Consider the following 22,156-nt stretch of genomic DNA (forward strand, 5'->3'; position numbering starts at 1 on the left):
AACCAAGCCACAAGCTCAAACAAGATATTTAACATCACCTCCCTGCATGAGAGCTTTCGCTGTTGAAAAACAAACTTACAGTGCATGATCCAGATGTGCCAGATCATTAACCACGCAACCATAAGCCAAATCTCCTCAAAAGATTTAGAATTTGTGCTTGGTCTCACCCCATCACATTGGAACACGCTACCACCCTGCACTATAAATCCATGTCCTTGTGGGTTTTAACTGTTCACCCTAGCTTTCCCCTTTTAGAGACAATCCTTGTATGGAGCCAAAAGCATACACATGGTAAAACCTCGAGGGATGGGACAATGCGATATGGGCGGGGTCTTGTGTCTTTGTCGAGTTACCAGGAAGTTGACCAATGGAGACTGTTCCTTTCGGGTGGGGTGAATGAATGAATGAATGAATGGGTGGGATTCTCTCACATTTTACATGGCGATGGGATTGACAATTGAGAGTGTGTTTTTTCTTGTAGGCGTCATTTGTTTGTATTTCTTCTGAGTATATATATGTATACATACATATGTATATATGTAGTATGAAGGAAGATCTTCCGCACAGACAGTGTAGTGTGTCCAAATCGATCCATCGATGCACGGAGCGTTTTGAAGTGTCCTGCACGCATGGCCAAGACTCCTCACTCTCCTCGCCGTTTCCTGCTCCTCCTGCTCTACATTCTCAGCTTGCACGCCATTTCCATCTTCTTCTTCACCAGAGGTTTCCTGCTCACCCGCAATGAGCTCCCCCTCTACAGCCGGTGTGGCGACATCTACGCGACCCAAGCCACCGTGGACCGTAGTTCGGATCAATGCGATAGAGTTGCCGTTGAAGAAAGTTCTTGTAATTGCTCCAGTGTTTTGTCAGATTTAGAAACAGGGAATTGCTGGACACGCCCGTTAGTGAACAAAGTTGTAATCTTAGTGCTTGATGCCCTCAGGTATGCTTACCCCGCACACACTTTAGCACACTATTGTGCAGTTCGACGAATTGCAGATGTGAGCTTGTGAAGAACACAATCATTCAGTTTTTTTTTTTTTTTTTTTCCAAAATGAAGCTACATTCCCATTAGTTAGGAAGGATTATTACAAAGAGACTATACAAGGAGTCTTATACACGAAACGGGGAATCTCCCTCCGATCAAGTTCAAGAAAATGAGACTACTTACATAGCCACAATTATTCAGGTTTGTATATACATATGCATACATGTATGTAAGTAGGTGTGTATGTATACACGTGCATATATATTCCAAAGAAAAGGTTTCAAGACTGGAATTTATCTCATCAAAACAACTGGCAGAAAATGGAAATAATGCTGAAAATGGTTCCAACCACATGGCATAAATATGAATGCACTATCCCCATTCCAATATACTTGGACTGTCCACACTTAAACATGATCAGAGTGGAAAATAATAGAGTGATCTGAATTGATATCATTAAATTGGATAATGAAGAAGATGGGTCAACCCCATAATGTCTTCTGGTATCAAGATCAGAGAGGAAAATAATAGAGTGATCTGAATTGATATCATTAAATTGGATAATGAAGAAGATGGGTCAACCCCATAATGTCTTTTGGTATCAAGATGGCCTATTATAAGGTACTAATTCTACACCTGTCACATGATGGATTTATCATCTGGCCACCTTATATGGATACATCTAGCTCATGCACTCCTTAGTCTGATAGTGTAACTCAAGTCCTCTTCACATCAGTCAGAGATTAAGATAGGTAGATATATTCACAAATCTATGGAAGAACTAATATGCACTTGTGTCATCAGGGGTGAAATGAGAAGAACACTATATTTCCCATTATGCCAATTTTTATGAAATAAAAGGGTGATATCATGGTTTGTTCAAACAAGGCTTTGACCCATTGCATAGGCTAATATAACATCAAGAGCAATGGTGAGTAGAACTATTCTTGCAAATAATCCAAGAGACATTGAGAGAACTTGTTGAAGGACAACAATATAAACACTATAGCTAGATAAAAAGAATCGACACAACTTTCTTTAGCTCCACCACTCATGCCACAAGTCAATCAAAGGTTATACAAGTATGGTCTTGACTAAGACACTCGCAAGGGACTACAGTGGATCGGGCAATAAAAGCTTGTCACCAATAGGACCCAACCATTTAAAGCACAACCTATGCCCCAGCCATTCACTCGGCAATGAAGGTGCTTCCCTCACCTTGGATACCTCTCTATCTTGGTTCGGCCCATGGTAGAAGTTTCAGCCTATCTAACTTCGTAATTTTAAATGCTTAGATAACATGACTCTTTGGTACCTTACGTCTAGTTATATTCATTTATTTTGGTTTGTTGTTCTCAAAGACAAGACAACATTTTAAGATGTAATCTAGGTCATGTTAATATATCTGTTCTTTTTCCGTTCTTTCTTCTGTTGGAAATTTTCACATAATCAAAAGATCTGTGAGATATATTACCTGTTTTGTCTATCGTAACTTTTTAATGTGCTGATTGTTATTATTTTGCTATTGTAGCATAATAATAACAATTTTCCCTTTTTGACCTTTTCGGTTCACCTTTCAGGTTTGATTTTGCTGCTCCCAGCAAATTATTTACTTATAGTAAGTATAATTCTAGTGCCCTATCTCCATTCAGGGAAAATATGCTTGGGACGAAATTCATTTAGCTCGTTTTCTAGAGCCCCAACCATGGATGGATAAGCTGCAAGTACTCCAACGACATGCGTTCGAAGAGAGGTCAGCTGTATTGTTCAAATTTATTGCTGATCCCCCAACAACAAGCTTACAACGTTTGAAGGTTAGATTGTTGAGTTCTATTTCATAATAATTAGATAATGAAGTGAATAAAGTAGATCAACAAGTTAATAGAAACATAGATTAGAATGCATCCCACACATGCATAAATGGAGCCATACAGAATGGTTTCTATGTTTTCCTTTCCCTGGAAAACATTTTAATTTTAAGAAAGATATATCTATCATAGTGTATATAAAAATACAGTCTCACACTCACGAGAATCTTTGTAAGAGGAGTATATGATGGATGGAAACTGCAGAAGTGGCATTGGTACCAATAATCTCTGGCATGAGTCAGGACAAGACATTGATGTCACAAGCTTTGGCACATTCATATTTTGGAGTTACATATATTGTAGTAGGGCCTCACACAATCTTATCTCATTGATGGCTTATCAATCGTATTTTATTTTAAGTCTCGATAGAGGACTCCAAGATGCTCAACCCTTAGGTGTTGTGGCCTTGCTTGTACAGTTGGGATTCACTGTCATATTTACTCAGGGGTCTTTGGCAGAATAATTGTTTGATTCATATCCCAAGCATCTACGCCTTACAATGGAAGTAAAGGTATAATGAGGAATGGGGAGAATGAGGTGGGTTGTATAATATTCTTATACATCAGAGAAAAATGAAAGGATAAGAACTTGGGAAAGGGATATAAAATGATCAAATTTGGTGTATGAAATTAACAATGGACTGATGAGTAATAAGTATAAAGTATTGGTAAGGGAGGCCAAATTCACCACATTTGTAACTAATTATAGTTGGAGGGTGGCAACTCCAGACCTGCACTCTCTTTCATCTTTATTATCTCTCTTTTACATTCTCTCTCTTCCTAGATTCTTCTCTCTCTAGAATTTGCAACTCTTTAAATGCCTTCTCTCTCTTCCACTTTTTCCAAGATATTCCCTCTTATTCCTAGTTTATTGTACATGTTTGGTAGTACAAGAGTCACTTAACTACCAAACAACCATTTCACCCACTTTCCCCAGTTTTGTATAAATAGGCTATACCAGCCTCTTTTGTAAAGACTTTTATTTTTGCTACTACTTACAAACAAGCTCTACTGTTTGGCTGTGTCTCTACTCTTTGCAACCATTTTTTCTACTGCTGTCTAACAGCCTTCTCACAGCTTGGCTGTGTCTGTTTTGTTCTAACAACTCTTCCACTGCTGCTATTAACAGCTTTTCTCACATGGTATCAGAGCAGTGAGGTCTCCATATCCTCAGCCTGTTTTTTTTGCCAAAGAGCACACATACCTATTCTCTTTTATCCCTCCCTCCCAACCCTATAGAGGAGGTTCTCTTAGCAGCCACCCTCCCAACCTATAGAGGAGGTTCTTCGTTTTTCTTTTCCCCTCATCTGAGCCTCGCCTAGCATCTAGGGAGGAGTAGAAAGCCCTGAGCATCTACCTACAGCTGCTGCAAATTGTCTAGTTGTAGCTCAAGTGGAGGATATCCATGGCCTCACATGCCACCATTGTTTCATCCACCATTCCCCAACTCCCGAAAGAGTCCATCTTGGATGGGAACAATTACTTGGATTGGGAATTACAAATAAAGACCTTGCTACAGTACCATTGTCTATGGAATGTAGTCAATGGTAGTGACAAGAAACCACCGGTAACTTTATCCTCTTCAACCAAATCAGTTGCTGGCTCATCTAACGCTGAGATTGATGCTTGGCTAGATAAGGATTCTCATGCTCATGCTTTCCTCATGTTTAATATTAAACCGAGCATGGCTTGTCAATTTCAAGATACAGATGAAGAGACAGCCAATGAACTATGGGCAGCCATAAAAAAGAGGTATCATCGAGCTAATCATGCCCAAATGATAGCTATTCAGAGCCAACTAGCAAATCTCAAGATTCATGACACTCCCAACATCATGGATCAAATAATGCAATTTGTTACTCTCTAAAAGGAACTAGTTTCTTTGGGAAGCAAGTCAACTAAGTTGAGTTTGTGCATTGTCTAATGTTAAAGTTGCCAGAGTCATTCTCAGCCTTTTGTGACACAATTTTTCTTCTTCCCAACACGCTTAATATGAATACATTTCTTGGCATGCTACAAGGCAAGGCAACAAGGAAGAAAAGTGCTCAAACTTCCAATGAGACGCTTCTACATGCGAAAAGTAAAGGCAAGTGGAAGCAAAATGGCAACTCCTACAACAAACCCAATCCGAGACCACCAAACAACCCGGCCTTCAAGGAGGTCACCTGTCATTATTGTGGTTACAAAGGTCACATTCAGCCCGACTGTGGTTAGTAGACAGTGGTGCCACTGCACACATGACTTATGACAAATCCATTTTGCATGATGTGAAGCCTAGCTCCTACCAAATCTCCATCGGAGATGCCTCAAGCATTGAGGCTTCGTTTGTTGGTAATGTGTTTCTGAACACTTCTTCAAATGATGAAGCCGTCGTTCTTCAAGATGTGCTACATGTGCCTCACATCTCTGCCAACCTACTTTTGGTCTACTGAATCACTAAGCAAGGTTATGGAGTCTACTTTGATAGCTCAGTTCTGGAAGTCATTGACACCAACAACCTACAAATTGTAGCTAGTGGCACACAAGAAGGGGGTTTATATCGCTTGAAAGGTTCTCGTAGCCCCTTGGAAAAATCCAAATCTCATCTTCTTCATCTTCTTCAAGGCTCTCATGCATTGGTGGCACAAGAATATCCCACGTTGTGGCATGCTAGGTTTGGTCACCTCAACTACGATTCTCTACAAAAGCTCTCCTCTTCATAGCTAGTTGAGGGTTTGCCTATTTTCAAAACTCCCAATACCCCATGTGTTGCTTGTCTTCACGGAAAGCAACATCGAGAGCCTTTCCCTCATGAAGCCACTCACTATGCAACATCTATCTTGGAGTCAGTGCACATGGATCTTTGTGGTTCCATGAAAACCACTACTCTTGGTGGTGCATGCTACTTCATGCTTATCATTGATGTAATATCTTATTTGGTCTTATAGGCCATTTTGGCCTCTTAAAAGACGTTAATATATCTTTCTTTCTTTCTTTCTCAAAGACAAAAGCTACAATATACCTAACTTGAGAATCTCACATGTGCCAAAAACCAGATTCCCTCGTTTCTTCTCTTTTCATCTTATTTACTTTTATATTTACTGTGTAATATTTATTTTATTTTTATTTGTTCTCAAAGATGAGACAACACTCAAGATGTAATCTCTCTCATTTGGTCTTATAGGCCATTTTGGCCTCTTAAAAGACGTTAATATATCTTTCTTTCTTTCTTCTTTTTCGTAAGGTTTGGGTTTATTTTCTTGTAGAAAAATCTCAAGCCTTCACCAAATTTCAAGAATGGGTAGCTCTTGTGGAGAACACGACAACAAAGAAAGTTCGAAAGATCAAGTCCGACAATGGTGGAGAGTTTATCTCCCAAGCTTTCCACCATTTTTTCTCTCAACGAGGCATTGCTCGCCAATTTCTACACCCAATACTCCTCAACAAAATGGAGTTGTGGAAAGGAAGAACCGGATCGTTCAAGAGATGTCTCATACAATGCTATCTCAATCTGATCTTCCTCTCTTGTTTTGGGGTGAAGTTGTCAACACAGCAGTCTACATCATCAACTGCTGCCCAACAAAAGCAGTTCCTGCAATGACCCCTGCGGAAGCATTTATAGGTGTAAAGCCCTTAGTATCTCATTTTAAAGTCTTTGGTTGTGATGCTTATGTTCACATTTCAGATCATAAAAGGACGAAATTTGAGTCCAAAACCAAGAAATGCAAATTTCTTAGTTACAACACACAATCTAAAGCCTACAGGTTATGGGATTTAGAATCAAAGTTCCTAGTCATCTCTAGGGATGTTCATTTTGTGGAGTCTAAACCGGATGACAGTAGGATTTCACATGAGTTCACGGTTGAAATTCTAGCTCCTCCGGAATCTCCTATTTTACAAGATGTCTCACCTTCAAGGCCCCCATCTCCTCCTACTCAACCCCTAACTTCACCAACAATTCAAACCTCTCCCTCAACTCCACTCGTTTCCCCTCCCTCTACACACCAGTTTCCACCACTTCCCCCAAGTGGCTTCAAGCCACCTTTCGTGATTCTCATCTCTCCGATGCTGAACATCATGAGTATACATCTGGTTCTCCAACCAACATGAAAAGAACACGTAGGTCACAACGGCCTCTTCACTCATGCAACTTTGCCTTACGGTGCACTGTTGTGCAATCACAAGAATCCACAACAGCAAAAGAGACCCTTGTTCTTCCAAAGTGGAAAGCAACAATGGAAGTTGAACTTGATTCCATTGAGCAGAATCATACATGGGAGCTGGTCCCATGGCCTCAACATCGACAAGTCATTGGACTGAAATGGATTTTCAAGACCAAGTACCATGTTGATGGTACTTTGGATAAGCACAAGGCACGTTTAGTTGCAAAAGGTTGCTCACAAGTGGAAGGAGTGGATTACGAGGAAACATTTGCTCCAACAACAAGGTACACCTCTATTCGATGTGTGCTTGCGCTTGCTGCTCACCACAAATGGCCCATCTTTCAAATGGATGTCAAGTCAGCCTTCCTTAATGGTGACTTGAAAGAGGAAGTTTATGTTGAACAACCTCCAGGTTTTGAGATTTCAAAGCGGGAAAACATGGTCTACAGGTTACACAAAGCCTTGTATGGATTAAAGCAAGCTCCGAAAGCTTGGCATGACAAAATTGATACCTTCTTTCTCTCACTTGGGTTTACGCATTGTTATGCTGACAACAATCTCTATGTCTTTTCCCAAGAAAATCTGCTATGCTTGATCATATTATATGTTGATGACCTTCTAATTACAGGGTCCCTTGTTTCTAAAATCGAGGAGCTTCGTGCTGACCTTAAAACCACATTCGAAATGACTGATCTAGGACTTCTCCATTGCTTCATAGGTATGGAGGTCTATCAATCAAATGGTGGTATCTTCCTCAGCCAACATAGGTATCTCAGCCAGCTCCTTCAGACCTATGGCATGTCAAATTGCAGGCCACTCTCTTGTTCGATGGATCCTAACTCAAAGCTATCTCATGAAGATGATTCTCCCATATTTGAAGATATCACCAAATATAGAAAGTTAATTGGGTCTCTTCTTCACTTACACCAGGCCTGATTTGTCCTATAATGTGAGTATTCTCAACCAATTCTCAAGTGCTCCGAAACAAAGTCATTGGCAAGCAGCAATACGAGTTCTTAGGTACTTGGCCAACACACTCGACTATGGTCTATCTTTTAGAAGTGGCATTGAGTTTGTTGGCTACTCGGATGCTAATTGGGCAGGTGATATTGATTCTAGAAGGTCCACATTTGGCTATTGTTTTATGTTAGGTTCATGCTTGATTTCTTGGAAATCAAAGAAGCAAATTTCAGTTTCTACTTCATCAACAAAAGTTGAATATTGAGCCTACTTGGATACTTTTTGTGAATTGCTATGGTTAATGCAATTATTTTATCACATTGGTGTTTTGCAAGACTCTCCTATAGCAGTTTTCATTGACAACCAAAGTGCTTGTGCCTTGGCACATAGCTCGACATTTCATGGTAGAACAGAACATATTGAAGTGCACTACCATTTAGTTCGTGAATTAGTGAAATCACTAGTCATCAACATAGCATATCGTCCTACTCAAGAAAATGTGACTGATTTATTTACTAAGCCCCTTCCAAGGCAAGCCATTGATCAGCTCCTTGGTCGACTCAATGTTGGACTGCCGTTCTAGAGCTGAGAGGAGGTGTTGGAGGGTGGCAGATCCAGATCTACACTCTCTTTCATCTTTATTATCTCTTTTTTACATTCTCTCTCTTCCTAGATTCTTCTCTCTCTAGAATTTGCAAGTCTTTAAATGCCTTCTCTCTCTAAAATTTGCAACGCTTTAAATGCCTTCACTCTCTTCCACTTTTTCCAAGATATTCCCTCTTATTCCTAGTTTATTGTACCTGTTTGGTAGTACAAGAGTCATGTAACTACCAAACAACCATTTCACCCGCTTTCCCCAGTTTTATATAAATAGGCTATACCAGCCTCTTTTGTAAAGACTTTTATTTTGCTGCTACTTACAAACAAGCTCTACTGTTTGGCTGTGTCTACTCTTTGCAACCATTTTTTCTACTGCTGTCTAACAGCCTTCTCACAGCTTGGCTGTGTCTATTTTGTTCTAACAACTGTTCTGCTGCTGCTATTAACAGCTTTTCTCACAATTATTTTGAATTGGGCTGTCTTTTAGGGGCTAACAACTGGTAGTCTTCCTACCTTCATTGATGTTGGGAACAGCTTTGGGGCGGCAGCTATTGTGGAGGACAACATCATTAACCAGGTTTCTTGATATTATTTTATTTAGTCTTTATTTTACTTGAACAGCTTTAGGGTGGCTGCTATTGTGGAGAACAGCATTATTCACCAGGTTTTGTGATGTTAATTTGTATTTTTTCAGCTTTCTAGCAATGGAAAAAGAATCATCATGATGGGGGATGATACATGGCTGCAGTTGTTTCCAACAGAATTTACAAAAACATATCCCTTTCCCTCATTCAATGTCAAAGATTTAGACACTGTAATGACATTCTCAACCTCTACAGGATGCTTTTTATCTCTATTGCTATATTTATGTGAAAGTAAAAGTTGCCCAAATATGTTGGTGATGTATTGAAATGATTGCTTGCAATATGTGAAGTGTAAACAGCAACATGGCATTACAACATATTAAAATCCAGGACAAATAGCTTATGAACACAGCCAAATTTCTTGTGTTTGTAGGGTTTAAAAGTCAACTGAACTAGAAAATTTCAAAACTATAAAATTCTTAAAAACCTGAAGTAGCTGCTCTGGTTTTGAGTTTCTCTTAAAAAGACACAACTCATATCAATGCTTGATGTGAAAACAGGTGGACGATGGTGTGGTAGAGCATTTGTTTCCTGCATTATATGAAGACAGCTGGGATGTGCTCATAGGACACTTCCTAGGAGTGGTGTATTTTTTCTCTAAATCCATTCACATATATTGTTTTTGTGTAAGGCAAAAGAATGTATGCATACTGAACAGAGTGATGTTCAGGATCATGCGGGCCACATTTTTGGAGTGGAATCATCACACATGGTTGATAAGTTGGAGCAGTACAACAAAGTTCTGGAGGTTTTATTGCTGCTATATGTCAACTTGAGTTCTGGATGTAATTGTTCGCAAATGGTTTTGACCTTTATAATTGCTCCATATTTCTTGCAGGATGTTATATCTGTACTTCAGAATCATTCGTTTCCAGGTGGGCTCCATGAAGACACATTGCTTCTGGTAATGGGTGATCATGGCCAGACATTGAATGGAGATCATGGTGGTGGAACAGCAGAAGAGGTAGATCATATTTTAATATTTATTTAATCATGTAAATGTCAAACTATTATATACGAAACATGCCTGTATGTTTCATTTTGTACTCTTTGCAATTTAATTTATTCCTCTACTTTTCAGAATCATTCAAACAAGAGTTACTTCTGGTTGAAGTTTTCCAATTCGCTGATTTTTGTTCGATATGAATTTTATTAGGTGGAGACAGCATTGTTTGCATGGAGTACAAGATTTCCAGTTCATTCTTCTCTACAAATTTGTCCATGCACTGTAGATTTGGTAAGTAAGGTATTGTGGAGTAGTTTATAGTTGAATCACACATTTAAATTCATCATAACTTGTAGATCTATTTCTTGCGTTGAATTTTTTCTTTTTGTTTTGAGGTCAGAACTAATAAAAATAAACAAAGGCATTTACAAAATGAGTATATGCCTTAAGACCCACGTTTTAATGAAACTTGTAAAATGTTTTGTAATGTAGCAAAACCCATCATTAAGTAATTTCTATCAGAATGTACAATATACATAAGAGAGCAATATTTCTTGAGGCACTAACCAAACTGTCAAAGTTCATCCATATGAGGTATACTTTCTATTTCACAATGGCATTCAGGAGATCAAGACATGATTAAAGCCAAAAGAAGCTGGAGACAAAGAAGTGTTACGTGGTGACTCATTGAGTCTTTAGAGAATTTTAGTTACTAATTTCCACCTCTATAAACAGGGGTGCTTAAATCTCCCTCTACTGAACATATATGCATATAGAGAAATCTTCATCACGGACAGAGTGTAAAGGTACAATGGTTCTTTACAGAGACAAAATACATCTTTCTACTTAGGAACCTCTTCAGACATCCCAATGATAGTTCAAATATTTCTCTGCTGATAGAGCCATCCAGTTTAGATGCTCTACACGTCCACTGACATAAGAATTTTCTCACAGGAGGTGTGGTACAGAGAGTATGTGACATCATTGATCACCATGAGAGACCCTCAGGAGGGGCAGAGTGTGGGGGGTGCAATGGTCTTTTACAGAGATAACATACATGTTACTACTTAGGCTCTTCGTCAAAGATCCTAGTGACAGGATACCATTTTCCTCTTGATAAGGCCCTCCAGTTTGGGCGCCCTAAACTTACAGGGACATGAGTCTTCATACAGGTGTGATCTACTTCATGTTGGTGGTGACATTCCCAGAACAAACTTCTATCTTCCACGCTCTCTTGCTACACATTTTTCGCTCTCTACATTTACTTCGTTTCAGTTGACCTTTTGAATCTGCCATTTCTTCATTACAGAATTACGACATTGTTCATTTCCCTTCACATTCATATTTCTTTGTTTGATTTTCTAGTTGTGGTACATGTTTTTGTGTACAGTGGCATCTCTCTCTCTCTTACACACACATTATAATTGCTCTCAATTTAATGTTCTAGCTCTTTGCTGTTTTTGATGGATTTCATTACTTTGCAGGGAAAGGAGAACAATTCATGCATATGTGACTTTCAACAGGTTGGTAAGTTTTTATTTATTTGTGGGTATATGTATTTACTGTGGAATGAAGATGTTGTGACAAATTACATATTTTTGTAGCTTGATTTTGCTGCAACATTAGCTGCTATTGTGGGAGTACCACTTCCCTTCGGGAGGTAGTTATTTTTCTATGCCTGATTAACTTGATGACCTGTAATTCTAAAACCTGCATTAATTCATATTCATGTATTATAAAAATGTAGTTCAATTATATAATACCATGTTTTTGATTAAAATGTTGTTGCTAGCTTATAAAGATGCCGACTGCTAATAATCAGTCTAGATACATTGGCTTAAAGATTAAGCATTGAGATCCTACTTTCCCATTTTCTTAAATACGCTTTCATCTGGAATGCATCAACAAGCTTTCAATTATCAACAACTCTTATTCTCTGTTGTTTGTTTGGTTAAAAGTAAAATGTTAACTGCATGGCTGACTGAGTTATTTACTTCAAAAATGTAGCATCGGACGCATCAATCCACAGTTATTGAGTTTGCTAGGTGGATCATGGCCAACTCGTACTGTTCAATCTTCTATGAAAGAGGAAGATGGATGGCTTAAGTTAAAGTGGTTGGAGGGTTACCATCAGCTACTACGTCTTAACGGCTGGCAGGTTTCGTTCTTTTTGAGACGTTCACAATGTTCATTTAACAGATGATTGAAGTTTTTTTATTGTGTCTATTTAATTTTTAGACATTTGTAAATATTGAAATGCTAAAATATTCAAACTGCTTGCACAAAAAAAAAGCTCAGAGGCGCTTCTAACATTTCGTTACAGCCTTCAATAATTGAAGGACAAAAATAATAAATCTATATGACCTAGAAAATTAGTCTTCTGGGTACAAAAGGAAACAAAGGTATTTTTGTTATTCTAAGCAGATCCATTCAAGTTCTTCAACATGGTCCAAAAACGTGTCAGAAATGCATTTGAATGACTAGAATGGGTGCACAATAACCATCCCTGAAATGATGAGAGGAGGCTCAGGCAAGGAAACAAGTTAGGGGATGATAAAATGGAAAGCTCAAATATTTCTGTATCTCATGTCTATGAGCTGCAAAAAGCTTTAACATATTAAGCATAAGATTCCTTCCATCATCTCAAAGGCCCCATCTGAATTGATGTTGAAATAGTATATGTGAGCATGTCTCAAGTATAGGTTTGAACCATAGATGGTTGGGAAACTCCTGGAGATGTAAAAAATATAATGCACTGTTGCATTGTGAATCTTTGTGATTGTAAAAATCCACTGTTTCATGCGTGCGCCAAGCATAGACATCCAATATCACTATGTGTGCAATTTTGATTAAGGACCGCACAGTTTAATGGTTGTCTGATAGTCCAACATTCATTTTTAATGTGAATATTGGAAAGATCTGCTTCAGACAACTTCCAAAGACTTAAATTGGGCCTAGAAGGGAGTCTTGTCTTTGGGTGTGTCTTGAGAAGGGGTGCTATGTTTTGTTAAGACTCCAGCCTCTTTAGGTACCACCAATGCTCCATGATGTCAAAGTTGAAAGCTTCCATTAGGAGAAGACATTTGAGACCTAGAAATCTGTTAGATCTGGAGTTGGACGTCATGTAAGGTCTAATTTGTGATACTTGATGGTTGAAAGATGATCTATGTGAATTGAGGATTTCTGTTGGGAAGTGCAACTAAGTTGATGGAACATTGAGACCCCAATTTGGAAAATTGGATATTTTACCCAACCAAAAAAGCATTCTGAGGTCCGTTTTACAATAATATAAAATGTATAAATATAAAGAAGCAATTGATATTCCAATTTTAATCTAAAGGTAGAGTTCGTCACCTAGCCATCCAAATTTAGTGCTGTATATATCTCATTAGTAAGGCAAAAACCTTCACTCAAAATTTTTGTGCTCTCTTACTATCACGTTTTCTTTACTGTGAGTTATGTGTACACGTTTGCGGTTGGAATTGAATTATTTTCATTTGGAATTATTTGAGATGAGCTTTGAAAGAAAGTTTTCATAGCACCATATGCTAAGATGACAGATGAGGAAACCCAGTTATGGATATGGGCATGTACCCTTCACAGATTCATCAAATCATTTTCATTTGGAATTACATCAGAAAAGTTTTGAGCTATGCCATAGTATCATATTGTAAGATGACAGATGAGGAAACCTGATTATGGACTGGCATTAGGGGACAGAATATCTGGCATTAGTGGAGATAACTGCAGACAGCGTTGCTTGGCATTTCCTCCTTGGGATGAATAGATTGAGAATCCTGTAGTGATCATAAATCAGTGGTGACACCAAACAAGTTGAGATAGCAGGAGCCCATTTATGTACAAGAGTTGGCAATGCTTTTGGGCCTTAAAGTTGTGTATAAGGTTCAAATAAAGTTTATGTCCTATAATAGTGCCCTAGTACCATAGATTTTCATTCCCTTGTTTATGAAACCATATTGATAGCTTCATCTATCATTCAGGGTTTATATGCAGTCTTTTAAGCCCAAGTCTGCTTTCAACAATTCCCATCCTTGAGCCCTCATAATTCTGTAAATGAACCGGTCTACAGTTAACCCTAGGCACATGCTATGATTCTTAACTCTCAGAAACATGCTGTCATCATAGTATAACTTGTGATGTAACTATATAATGCATAAAACTGAGTTATCATCAGGACACGATGGTAAATTTGATATGTTTATATGGAAAGAAACCTCGGAATCAGGCAGGTGCCATTTGACCACATCTGATCCTGTAGAGTCTCCAGATCTGTTTCCTCTACCATTTGCATATGTTTCTGTGATTGATACGTACTTTATTAACACGAACTCTCCTAAGGTTTCCTTGTCTCCTGATGATTTAACGTACATTAATTTTTTTTCTAGACAAGACATTTAAAGAAATTCAGAAAATTCAGAAAATTCAGTTGTTGGTTTGTTTCTTAGGTGAATCGTTACTTTGAGCAATATGCAGAATCAGTTATGAATGGGTTCTCAACAAGTGATCTCCGCAAGCTACAGATGTTGTATTCCCAAGCTCAGTCAGCTCTACCACAGTTTTCGAATGTCCAGGAGCCTGGTAAAGATTTGAATGAAGCTATGGTTATGCTCTCTGATGCAGTTGGGAAGTACACTAAGTACCTAGATGCTAGTGCATCACTTGCACGATCCAAGTGGACCCAATTCTCAGATGACATGATGGGATTAGGCCTAGTGATACTTTTCATTGCTGTGATTATCCAAATTAATGCAGTGTATAAAACTGGGGGAGTCGACTCTAATATAAATTTTGAAGATTGCAATAAAATATTTCCTCTTCATGAGATGCTCAAAGGAAGCATTGTGTTTGGCATATCCTTTGGCATCTTTGCAGTTTTATCCTCAATAATGATATCATCTCTATCCCAAGCATCTACATCCCTATCATGGAATCAAACAATAATGACCATCATTGGAGGAGCAATCTTTGGCTCGGCAAAATCATTAGTATTTCCTGGAAAGATAATTGCACAGGAGAATGATTGTAAGAAGATAACAGGAATGCAGACTTTCATTAACCTGGCTATATCAGATCCCCAAGGAGCTGTAGTAATTCTCTTTTGTGTGATGTATGCCTGCAGCTTGCTTTCAAACAGTTATATATGTAAGCTTGAATCTGCACGGTCTTAAGCATTATTTTCTTTGCTATATCAAGAGTAATGAGCAAATATTCTGATAATGTGCGTTTATTTTCCTTATTCTGATAATGAGCATTTTTTTGTAGTGAAAGAGCAGCAGGTAGTTACATTTTTCTTAGTCTCTTCTGGATTTCACAGTTTAAGACATGCGATACAGAAAAAGTCGAAAGCTCCACAGGTAAAATTGACACGTCCCGATTGACTAACCCATTGATGCTGTTGATATATGATGGATACTATCTATACCTCTCCTTTATTAGGCACACATTGATCTTTGTATCAGGCATTGTGGCTATAGGTTGTAAACCTGTATACTAGACAGATTTCCTAGGAAGAGGTACCTTGGAGGAGATCTTGAGGTCTACATGGTGTACATTTCAATATTTCACCTTTTTTACTCCACAAAAGATGAGAAATGCCATTGATAGGTTACAATTTGGAAAGACCCAAGGTCATGATGGCTTGTTTGCTGAACTTTTATTTGTCTGTGACACGTTGCCCCCTCTTCTTTCATAGAGCTATGTGTGAAGGTTTCCCCAGTATATGGACAGAAAATAGTATTGTACTGATCTTCAAGTGCGGAGATCCCATGATACCTAGCAATTATAGTTTAGCAATACTTGGCTAAACTATATAGTTCAATCCCAAAGTCAGAATTGAATGTATGGGCAGAGAGAAATGACTCTTGCGCAGCTGGACAGGCAGTTTTCTGAAAGGGGCTCTCAATGTCAGATAACAAATTGACCCTTTGAGTCCTTATTCAGGAGGGAAGAGCGCATAAAAGGAGAATCTGCTGTTGCTTTGTGGGATTCTGGAAAGCTTTCGACATTGGACTGTGCAATTAGTTCATGTAAGGACTAGAAGCCCATGGAGTCCCTATAGATATGCAATAAGTACTATATGAATCAGTGTCAACAAAAAGTCTGCTCTCCTATTGGGTCATTAGAGGCCGTGGCTAACATGAGTTGTTAAAGTGGGGTCTCTATCACAACACTTGAAATGGGTCACAATAGATCAGGAATAGTAATGTGTCATGCCCGTTGGCCACAACCATCTGTGCCACAGTCCTTGTTTCCATATGATCGAAAAATAAAGGCCATTATCACCCAGTACTGAAAGTACTTCTTTCGCTTCGGAGATCTCTCTGTTTTGGAGCGTTCCATGTCAAACATTTTTTAAAGGCAGAAGTTTGGTCATCTAAGTTCAGAATCTATTGGCCATTTTGGCCTCTTGAAGGATGTTAATATAGCTTTATTTCTTTTCTTTCTTTTTTTCATCTACTGCTGATACAAGTGATTCGCTTTATGCATTGGTTGTTTTTAGTAAGATATTTCTTTGGCATGATATCTGATTATTTTTGTAAGTGCAGGTCATGTGCTTTCTCGCAATGAATTTTCTTATGGGGCGCTTTGGTTCTAACACTGTTTTCAAGGATGTGGAATTTCAAACAAATGAAACAGTATCATACTTGACCACGTCAGCTGTTATTGAGCAATCTGTTGTCATCTGCTTCACTCTGTACTTGCCATTGCTTGTCTTGGGCTTTTACACTGTTAAAAAGCTGTGGAGCTCTTGTTTTCTGCAAAGTAGTTCTTCTTGGGTCGTGTTCTTTGGTGTACCCCTATCATATATAGCCTTAATGCTTCATTGGTTAGTTGGTGACCTTGTCAAGCTGCATTTGCTTTTCATTCCTGAAACTGCCAAAGAACTTGTGAGGTTGCGGTTACCTCAAATAGTTTATTACATTGTAGCTCTTCAGACTTTGTTGTTGGTTTATGAGATCAAAGACATTGAGCACAAGAATATGAAATTTCGGCTGAAAAATCTTCTTGAAGATGCTGCCATGTTGTGTATTGCTGTATGGGGCAGTCTGATATTATTGCTGCTTGGGAGGCAGGGACCCCTTATCACTTTGATTGCTGCTATAGAAGGTAGAAAAATCGGTTTCTACAGTTTTGACTCCTAATATATTCATGATTGTTCCGTTTAAGTTGAACCAGGCCTCAAGATTTCATTATTTTCCCATCTTAACTTGGGTCAGTGGGTATTTATGCGTCAGTAGAGGATATGTATAAAATGGCCAGCCGTGCTGAATGAAGTCTAGGATTTTTTTTGAATACATATGATGGGATCTTCTATTCTCATGTGCATATAAAAGCTTTAGGAATGATGGTGGAATATTCTGTTTTCATCACTGCAAATGTCAGCGTTCCAAACTTCATTGAAATTTTTTAATGAATATTATACACATTCTTAATGTGAATTTCACAGTTATACAAGGTGTTGGTTGAAGCTTCATATACCAGAATCTTATGTCTCTTTTCTAGGTTGGTCTCTTATGAACATGCAATTTCCATGTTCATCTCCATTGAAAGTACCTGCTGTGGATGGAGTATACAGTGTCCCAGATTACTCTTTTGCAAATTTTCAGTGGAGTCTTTTTGCAGTACAGATATTCTTTTCAACGGGTCATAGGTAACTGTGCATCAATACACTTCATATTTTAGGATGCAATTTGAAAATTCCCCATGAATTCAATTGTTCTATGATTACTGCTCGTTCCATAGATGTGCTTTTGATGGACTACGGTATGCTGCTGCCTTCGTAGGGTAAGGATTTAATTTTTTGGGTGCATGTATAGAACCATGTATTTTCACTGATTAATTTGTCTTCATCTACAGATTTGATCAATTCAACATATATCGTCAGGGAATTCTTCTTGGGATTGATACATTTGGAGCTTCTCATATACTCCCCGTGGTTGGACTAGCAGTGCTGGTTGCAAAGAGAAATTCAGGGACTGGAATGTTTTCCTCCAATGCATTTTATAGGTCACAGTTTTTTCAGGTTCTTACACTGCCATTTTTTGTATTATAGTAAGCTATAATCCATGATTATTTACTCTTGGTCATGCCAGTTATACAAGGTGACATTTTTTGTATTATAGTATGCTATAATCCGTGATTATTTTATAAGCTATAATCTGTGATTATTGTACTCTTAGTCAAGCCAGTTATATGAGGTCAAATTAACACTTTGTACGCGAAGGTAGATACATTATTAGTGAAAGAGGTAAATCTTGACCAGAAATGAACTAGACACCCTTTATGAAACAGCCACTGACCGGTAGTGTGGTGGTGTATATGATGCATGACGTCTGATCCATATAGACTAGAAAGAAAGAAAGATATATTTACTTCTCATAAGAGGCGAAAATGGCTTACAAGACTGAATAAAAGATGACACGAGAACAATGTATCATATTGGAGAAAAACCAAAATTTGTAAATTAGTAAGTAAATTAGTAAAACTGCCTAGGGTACCAGATATTCCTGATAGTTAACACACAAATGGTGTAATTTTAAATGAATGAGAACTTTTTGTTTTCAAAAATAGGGACCAATAATGGTTTACGAAACGGTAGAAACTACAATTGGTTTTGTTTATATTGGGTGAACCTCAGCTGAAAAAATTTACCATTCTAAACGTGGTCTATGAAATCAAAAGTTTCTGTTCCAACTTCCAGCCATATGAATGTTTACAAAGTGCATGATTGAAAGTTTTTAAACAATCAGCTTAGTTTTCAATCCATCTTTGTCCCAAATTTGTGGCAACTAATTGGGATGTTCCAGATATAAGATGATCCTCTAGATTCAAATACAGCTTCGTACGTACCGAGAATCAGGCACAAGGTGCCCAACAGTAAGGGATTTTGTATGCTCCTTTTAGCGATACAGATTTTGCTTTTGGAAAGAAAAACATAAGCTTATAGCAAATCGGGAGAACATTTTGGCCATAGAAACTAAATTTTAAGTATAGGCAAAACAATCAATGTATGCCTGCATATTTACTAGGATATCCATTAGTTTTCAAGTCTTACCAGAATACCATTTAGCTTTTACTGCTTGACATTCAAGTATAGGGCAAAACCACCAATTTACAACTTTTTGCATATTTACTAGTATGCCCCTCAAATTTCAAGAATTTCTGGACAGCACTCAATTTTTACTGCCATACCCTAGACAATGACACTCTATTTTGTTTATAAGAATACAAAAATTTAAAATGTATAACTCATCTTGTATAATGCCATTAAATCCTAAATTTGACGTCTTCCATTTGAATGTAGGCATTATTAATGTATGGGCTGGTTCGGACGGTGACAACCTTTTTCACTACTGTGTGCGTAACAATTCAGAGACGTCATTTAATGGTATACTGCCTTCATTCGTATCTTTTGTTGTTGTTTTGTTCCTTTTTTGTCGTTTCTAATGTGTTTACTCTCTTACTTGATTGTTGATATTTAGGTATGGGGATTATTTGCTCCTAAATTTGTTTTTGATGCTGCTGGCTTGCTGGTGACTGACGGCATATTGTTTCTCTTCTATGCATTGTGCCTTCCTCTTCTTAAATAGACAGTCCAAGTTTTCTTTTGTATATATTCCTTGACCTGTAATATTCCTCATATATGGTCCATCATGTTTCCAAGTTTGATGTCACCTTTGTATTGAGATTCCCTCAAATGATGATCTGGGAATTACAAATGATAGTGAGTCAATGCTCATAACTAGTAGATGAGCATCCAACAAGACTTACGTGAATATGGGCCATTGCTCTCCAAACCATCAAATGGGAGTTCAAGCCACAAAAGGCAATCTAACCATAGGGTGCGTGATCATTGTTGTAATATCATTGCCATCATATTCACAGAGACAATCTTGTTCTTGGTGTCAATATTTATTTATTGATTTATAATTATTAATAAATCAAATTTTTACGATAGAAACACCTTCCAACACTGGTGCAAACAAAATTTGATAAATAATGCCTGCAGGTAAAACACAGTGACTTATTGGGCGCTGATTGCTGTCCAATGTAAGTTAGTGGTAAGCATTGTTAAAGAGTTCCAAGTAACCTCCTTTGTTAGTTTAATGTTGGCTTTATGAATTAAAGGTGGTTCCTTTGCCGATGGTCAGTGATTGCTTGATATCCATAGTTAAATGAGTGATGTACCCCTTTTGTGCAACAAAAGTCCCTTTCTACCACCTCATCATTGTGTGCACCACCTTAAGGTCACCTATCAATGCATTGGGAAGGTTGGGGTATTTGCCTCGGTCATCTGTGTGACTTTTCTTACTAGAGTATTGCTTGTATATCTTTATGAAATGTTTGGATTGAGAGTATTCATCTTGCCAATCTCGTAATTGAAAAGTTGCCAATTTCTGTATATGGTTTTGTACATGCATGAAAAGTCACTTTGTTTGGTGTCTTAAGGCAATATGGAACTAACAAAGAGAATGCTAATATAAAAGTTTCAAAGAAAATGTTTGCATTTGGTAAACAATTGCGAAGGTTGTCTCTATTACGTGAAAAAAACTTATAATGTTGGAAAGCCACTCCTACATAACCCTAGTGTGCTATTGGCAACTCTTAAGTGGCACTTATCTTAGTAATAGGATGGCTTGCATGAAGGTCACGAAGGCCTGAGTCAACATTGACCCTTCACATATGGTGATTGCCTTTGCACTTGATGGATATTTACAAGCATGTGCATTCTTTGTGGATCCATGCACCATGGCTTGATACAAGAATCCCTAAAACTCATCTCACTTGGAGATGTTGCCCTATCCCCTTAGTGATGCTTGAATATGACGTTGCAACACCTATGTTGGGATATCACAACCACTAGAATAATCATTGATGATCGCATTGTAGGAATTGCTACTCTAGTAGGTCATTGCACATTGTGGAGTTTCTTTGGACATGGAGTATCGTTGTGTTGTTTAGGAATGCAAAGGTTGTTGTGATAAAAAAGATTGCCATTAATAGCCCCAACCACAATCAGGGTGCTTTCAACGAAACTAGGTTGGGCATTTGAGCAGCTAGTGCCCACCAATGCTCACGTTGCTGATCAAACATATAGGGATAAGTTTTGATCAAACATATAAGGCAACTTGGCTAGTAGGGACACTTGTGGGACACTCCAAATACAAAGAACTTTCCCACATGGCCATTAACTTGACCATAATGACCATTGGTGAGAATGGTTGCAAGACAATGGAGAACATCATGGTAGACTCTTGTGAGAGCAACCACATTGATGAGCTCCATGAGATATGTTCAATTGTGTTCAATGATATTTGGCTCACCCTCCAAATTAGTGAAATGAAGCTATCTTTTAATCTATCGTTTTGTTTCCATGGCTTGTTGAACCAACTTATGGATGTCATTAAAAACTTAGGTGTCTTGAGATTGAGAAAGGATCCTAACAGCTAGGTAATTAATTGCATGAGAATGTTGTGCTACATCATTCTTGCTAGTTTGTTACAATGGCAAACATGGAGGATAATACTTTCTACTTTTACAAGAATTGCAACAATATGATTGCTTAGTTTCAAGAGTATAGAACCTATCCTCGGTAAAATTGGAGGCTCCTTAAAAGTAAAACGTAAGATTAAAGACATAATTAAGGTTTTTCGATTATTGACATGTGTTTTGTTCCATATCGGGATGAGGAAGAGGAAGGATCCAATGCAATCCCAATAGAGTAAACCACAAGGTCTCATACGCAATGGGAGTTTGCTTGTTTGCGTCACCACGGTGTATTCATCCACATTCAAAATTTCAATCCTCGTCCATACTGACATCCACCACCATGGGAGCTTGCTTACTTTGTGTTACACATACAACGTGCATCCACCCACTTGTGTGTGTGTGTGTGTACAACATACGCGATCTGATCCTTTTGTATACATATCAACATAGGGATTCCGCAGGCGCAAAAAAGATGTGTGGCACGACGATGCATGCATG

The 22,156-nt window shown here is 38.1% G+C and overlaps 1 protein-coding gene across 5 annotated transcripts; it reads left to right on the forward strand.

Moving 5' to 3' along the window:
* The first annotated feature begins 571 nt into the window (after window positions 1–571).
* Window positions 572–20,114, forward strand: LOC147848641 (uncharacterized). 5 transcript variants are annotated; one of them, XM_087338267.1, is made up of 20 exons: window positions 572–943; window positions 2,569–2,606; window positions 2,684–2,802; window positions 9,045–9,134; window positions 9,252–9,371; window positions 9,702–9,785; window positions 9,872–9,949; window positions 10,040–10,165; window positions 10,358–10,447; window positions 11,632–11,670; window positions 11,752–11,807; window positions 12,155–12,305; window positions 14,614–15,310; window positions 15,431–15,522; window positions 16,714–17,275; window positions 17,672–17,819; window positions 17,912–17,953; window positions 18,026–18,191; window positions 19,473–19,556; window positions 19,651–20,114. In XM_087338267.1, exons 1-20 carry the CDS (start codon window positions 630–632, stop codon window positions 19,756–19,758), a joined length of 3,204 nt encoding a protein of 1,067 aa, XP_087194393.1. In that variant the 5' UTR covers window positions 572–629; the 3' UTR covers window positions 19,759–20,114. The 5 variants fall into 5 exon arrangements, with proteins under 5 accessions (XP_087194393.1, XP_087194395.1, XP_087194394.1 ...); XM_087338269.1 differs by having other exon boundaries at window positions 19,473–19,525; XM_087338268.1 differs by having other exon boundaries at window positions 10,358–10,438.
* The last annotated feature ends 2,042 nt before the right edge of the window (window positions 20,115–22,156 follow it).

Source organism: Azolla caroliniana, unplaced genomic scaffold (assembly GCF_043228905.1).
Source record: "Azolla caroliniana isolate FFs.n. ecotype wild unplaced genomic scaffold, voAzoCaro1.0.p SCAF_281, whole genome shotgun sequence".
Lineage (NCBI taxonomy): Eukaryota > Viridiplantae > Streptophyta > Polypodiopsida > Salviniales > Salviniaceae > Azolla > Azolla caroliniana.

What these genes read in the sequence shown, in the direction of transcription:
- LOC147848641 (XM_087338267.1), top strand. Translation starts at nt 630, where the DNA reads ATGGCCAAGACTCCTCACTCTCCTCGCCGTTTCCTGCTCCTCCTGCTC. An exon ending in CAGCAAATTATTTACTTATA is followed by an intron (nt 2,607 to 2,683) that starts GTAAGTATAATT and finishes CTCGTTTTCTAG; the next exon opens with AGCCCCAACCATGGATGGAT. An exon ending in AGTACAACAAAGTTCTGGAG is followed by an intron (nt 9,950 to 10,039) that starts GTTTTATTGCTG and finishes TATTTCTTGCAG; the next exon opens with GATGTTATATCTGTACTTCA.